Source organism: Ammodytes marinus, assembly GCF_949987685.1.
Source record: "Ammodytes marinus genome assembly, chromosome: 9".
Taxonomy (NCBI): domain Eukaryota; kingdom Metazoa; phylum Chordata; class Actinopteri; order Uranoscopiformes; family Ammodytidae; genus Ammodytes; species Ammodytes marinus.
In genome coordinates this window covers 28,248,470-28,254,028 of record NC_137213.1, presented here as the reverse complement: position 1 = coordinate 28,254,028, position 5,559 = coordinate 28,248,470, and the positions used below count along the sequence as shown (strand labels likewise).

The following is a 5,559-nucleotide window of genomic DNA, read 5'->3' as shown; positions in this document are numbered from 1 at the left end:
AAGAGAGAGAGAGAGGGGGGAGAGGGAGAGGGGGGGAGAGAGAGAGGGGGGGAGGGGGAAAGAGAGGGGGAGAGATAGGGGGAGAGAGAGAGAGAGAGAAAGAGAGAGAGAGAGAGGGGGAGGGAGAGAGAGAGGGGGAAGAGAGAGAGAGAGATAGGGAGAGAGAGAGAGAGAGGGGGAGAGAGAGAGAGAGAGAGTGAGAGAGAGAGAGAGACACCTTTCAACCCTTTGTTATGTTTCTGTATCATCTGTCAAGGCTCACCCCATGCATGAACAGTATAGACAACAGTATATGTCTCACTGTGTCTGCCACACATGTACATGATCCCCCTTTGGCACGCTATCAAACGGAGGGGGGGGGGAGAGAGGGAGAGAGAGGGAGGGAGGGAGAGGGAGGTATAGGGAGGGGGAGAGAGAGAGAGAAAGGAGAAAGAGAGAGAGAGGGCGAGAGGGAGGGAGGGAGAGAGAGAGGGAAGGAGAGAGAGGGAGGGAGACAGAGAGAAGGAGAGAGAGAGAGGGGGAGGGAGAGAGAGGGAGGGAAGGGATAGGGAGGGATGGGGAGGGAGGGAGAGAGAGGGAGGGATAGAGAGGTAGAGAGAGAAAGGAGAAAGAGAGAGAGAGGGCGAGAGGGAGGGAGGGAGATAGGGAGAGAGGGAAAAAGAGGGGGGAGAGAGAGAGGGAGAAAGGGAGGGAGAGAGAGGGAGAGAGAGAGGGAGGGGGATAGAGGGAAGGAGAGAGAGATCTGGTTTGCATTTCTCAGCAGGCAGGCAGCTAGGCAAAGACCATAGGCTTTGGCCCCCTTTGTCAACATATGAAATTAAAATGTGTGTGTGCGTGTGTGTGTGTGTGTGCACATGTGTGTGTGTGTGCACCTGTGTGCGTGCGTGCGCCTGTGTGTGTGTGCGCGAGTCTGTGTGTGTGTGTATCGTGAGGGTTAGCTGAATTGGAATCACTCAGCCGTGCTCTAGAATAAACCTGGGCCTATATTCTTCTCTCCATATCTCCCCGATCGAGAGAGAGAGAGAGAAAAAGCGTATCCAGCACACACACACACACACACACACACACACACACACACACACACACACACACACACACACACACACACACACACACACACACATAGAAAGAGTATCCATTCCCCCGGTCGCATTTCAATCTCCGCTGAATAAAAACAAAAGGTCTTTTCTAGTCTCATTACGGGTTTTCTTCCCTCTCTCTTCCTACTCACAAACCAAACACAGGATATAATACGGTTTATATCACAGACGGCAGATAATAAAGCTTCTAATTATGCGTGGCTCCCAGTCAGAGTGAGTGTGTGTGTCTGTGTGTGCGTGTGTGTGTGTGTGTGTGTGTGTGTGTGTGTGTGTGTGTGTGTGTGTGTGTGTGTGTGTCTTCTTTTATCTCTCCTTACTCTTGTTTTTTGCCTTCTTTCCCTCGTATAAATGGATGGAGTTGTGTAATGGCATGGGACACTCGTGCATATTGTACGGGCTCACACACACACACACACACACACACGCAAATATACACACCAACACAATCACACATGCACACACTATAGCACACACACACACACACTCACACAACAACACAATCACACAATGCACACACTCAAGTGCACACAGACACATGCAGAAACACACACAGACAAACTCACACACCCACACACACACACACACGCATACACACACACACACACACACACACATACACACACACACACACACACACACACACACACACACACACACACACACACACACACACACACACACACACACACACACACACACACACACAAAGACAGGGCTGACACAAAGAGAGCAGCCAGGCAGAAATGAAAGGTGATGTCACACATCTGGAGAATTCTTTCTTTCTGTCTCTCTCTCCACCTCTCTGTTAAAGGGCAAGGCAGCAGGTGCTCTCGGTAGCAAGACAACACACACACACACACACACACACACACACACACACACACACACACAAACAAAGAAACAAACACACTGCTCTCTCTCTCTCTATGTCACTCACACACATTCACACTCACACTCACTCACACACCCACTCACACACACACACACACACACACACACACACACACACACACACACACACACACACACACACACTCACACTCACACACACACACACACACACACACACACACACACACACACACACACACACACACACACCGTGCCTTGAGAACAACTTGTGTCAGGTGTCAGATATAACCCCGGGAAAAATCCATCGCGGGCAAGATGGTCGCTCATTTTTTCCCCCCCCTTTCTTTCTTCCAAACTGCGAAAGGTCTTTTGCTGTTGCTGTCTGTCAGATGCAATGGTTGTTTCTGTCCGTCCTGAACATGGGCCTAATGGGGGGAAGGGGGGGGGGGGCTGTGACATGGTTAGGTATCTCTGTGTGTTGTTAGGGGGACATGCTACGTGCCCAGAGGCAGTTTGTGAAGCTGCATTTTATTGATTGTGATGCGTTGACCACTATACAACTGAGAGTGTTATAATTTTTCTTCACACAGCCAAACATTTATCCTGTTCCTCCAAAAAAATAAACATTTTAACAATAATAATAATAATAATAATAATAATAATAATAATAATAATAATAATAATAATAATAATAATAATAATAATAATAATGCTACTACTACTAATAATAATAATAATAATAATAATAATAATAATAATAATAATAATAATAATAATAATAATAATAAGTTTAGGTATCTCTGTGTGTTGTTACTAGGGGGACAGGCTTCGTGCCCAGAGGCAGTTTGTGAGGCTGTCATGTCGCCTGATTTGTATTGATTGTGATGTGTTGGCTACAATGCAACAGAGTTACTAGGTTTCTGTATACATACAAACACACGTCTATTTCTAAGAGTTGTAATGGGTTTTCCACAAGTATTTTCGTCTTTTTATTAATAGTTTTTTTCAATGAGCGACTGTGGCTCAGGTGGTAGAGCGGGTTGGCCGATGATCAAAGGGTTGGAGGTTCGATCCCCGCCCTGCCACTTGTGTCATAGTTGTTGTGTCCTTGGGCAAGACACTTCACCCACCTTGCCTTGTGTGAATGTCGATAGTTAGCCTGCTATCGGTGTACGAATGAGTGTGTGAATGGTAACGTGGGAATGGGAACAGGTCTCCCTTGCAAAAGAGTCTTGGGATATACCTGTATAAATAAAGGTTAAAAAAAAAAAAAAAAAAAAACTATCTAGATAGGAGCGGGGTGCGCCCCCATGTTGCACCGCCATGTTTCTACATTACAAGGAACGGGTTGTCACATATAGTGGGCGTCCTGGGGGAAATGCACCTGTTGGAAGACCAAGAAGAAGAAGTACTATAGAATTAATAACTAAATACAGCTCTGGAAAAAATGAAGAGACCACTCCAAATGTTCAGTGTCTCTCGTTTTACTCTTTATAGGCATATGTTTGAGTAGAATGAACATTTTATATATTAATATCAAACTAAAAATATATCACTTCTTGTTTTTTTCTCTCTCCACACTTTAGGCAACCCAGGAAGAACCCCAGCACTGTCAGTCAGGACTCCTGGGACAAGGCGTACCCACCTGGCGAGGGCTTTCAAACGGCCAAGGAGAACCCTCGCTACTCCAGCTACCAAGGGTCCCGCAACGGCTACCCGGGCGGGGGGGGCGGAGGCGGTGGGGTCAACGCGAGGGTCCTATTGGAAGCACAAGAGCTATTGAGGCAAGAGCAACGGCGCCGCGAGCAAGAAGCCAAAGGGAAGCTAATGCTAGATAGCACCAACAGCAGCATTAGCATTAGCATTAGCGGTAGCAGCTACGACCGCTATTCCTCTCCGGTGCATCTAAAAGACCCAGCCTCGCCTAAGGGTCCCTACCGCCACGATGTCCCCCCGTCACCATCGCAGCTAGCCAGGCTCAATCGACTGGGCTCGGAGAAAGGAAGACTGTTTTACTCGTGAGGACGATTTGGAGGGTACATTTTCTTCGAAACCTGAACAGAAACTGTAAAAGTGAAATTTCAAAGGAGATAAAAGGGGATTTTATTTTTTTTGGTAAAGAAATGGTGGGAATGGACGCTAGAAATCTTGACAAACGGACAAACGAACAGAGGTCAGAGGGAGGGAATAGCTAAGCGGTGATTCTTAGCGGTTGTGAAGTGTATACTCAGCATGTGGGTGTGTGTGTGTGTGATCCCTTGCTGTGCAGATGACCTTATGCCCAGTAGTACTATCAGCTGTTCTTACTACTAGACAATAGAGTAGTGCCTTCCTGTGCATTCACAAATACACAATGCTTGTTCCACACACAGTTGACAATACACACACCCTGCGTTCCAAATCGCATACTCTTTTTCTTTTTACTACACTACATACTAACGTACAGACGAGTTTTAGGGCCACGGGAGAGAGAAAGAAAAATCAGATAAGGAAGATTTCTTTTTTCATTATGTCGAGAAATGTCAAGAATAAAGACGATAAATATACCAATTGGAGTTAGTAGGACATCTGGGTATTTTTGGCATACTGCATGTATTGGGACACCCTACAGTTTTTTTCTGGCATACTGAATAGTATGGAAGTATGGGTTTTGGAACGCAAGGTCAAATGCTTGTTCCACAGTTGTTCAAAAAGGGACTCTTATATATCGTAAGCCTCCTAGCATAATTGCCTAAATCATATTTACTCTACTCTACTTTTACTTTTCGTTAGCCTAATAGCATAATTGCCTAAGTCATATTTTAAGGGTTATAGAGTAGGGTAAAGTAGATGTAGAATAGAGTAGAGTAGAGTAAATATGATTTAGGCAATAATGCTACGAGGCTAACGGTATTGAGATCACGGCACTGTTATGTACTGACAATCAAATGGGCAGACGGGCAAATAGGAGTGGGTGCTTTTTTTCAACCCCATAGGGAGGCGTGATGTCTATTTGTGGGCTTTGTGTGTGGGCAGGTGACAACGTACATGTTTCACCATCAAGTTGTGTGTGTGTCGTGGCTTTGTATATACCCTGCATTCCGAATCGCATACTCTCTTTTTTTTCTATTCTACATACTACATCCGACGATGAAAATAATCTAGTTAGGATGCAGTAGGCATACAATTGGGACATACTTTTACTCTTTTATTTCATCATAACGTTGCGCCTTGATCTTGCCTCTTGCTTTTATATCCGGCGCATCCCTGTTTGTTTTCATATGGAGGCTTCGTCGATGTGACGTCACTTCACGTGCGCGCCGGATTGTGGGTCAGAATCGCACCAAATAGGATGCACTTTTCAACAATAACAACTCAAAATTTAAAGTTATCCCAACGAAAATGTATTTTACCTCAAATAAAGGCAGTTTGAGTTGGCCCCAGAAATCAAAAAACTAGTGAAGACACTTGTCATTTTGACTTTTCCTAACCTTTTTATTTTTAACATTGCGTCTCTCTCATATTCGTAAATAAATTTAGTATTCGACCCCAAACGCTGCCAGAGCTTCTGTACAATCTGTTGTTTTCTACATGGAGCAGCCGGGCTCTCTCAACTCTAGTGCTACCA

At 45.3% G+C, this 5,559-nt stretch overlaps 1 protein-coding gene across 1 annotated transcript in view; it reads left to right on the top strand.

Moving 5' to 3' along the window:
- LOC307255456 (partitioning defective 3 homolog) overlaps window positions 1-3,974 on the top strand; it is a gene marked incomplete at both ends in the record, with an annotated part of 133,639 nt that extends 129,665 nt beyond the window's left edge. The window contains 1 exon segment of the mRNA XM_080034140.1: window positions 3,539-3,974. Coding sequence (XP_079890266.1) covers window positions 3,539-3,974 — 436 coding nt within the window.
- Between the last annotated feature and the right edge of the window lie 1,585 nt (window positions 3,975-5,559).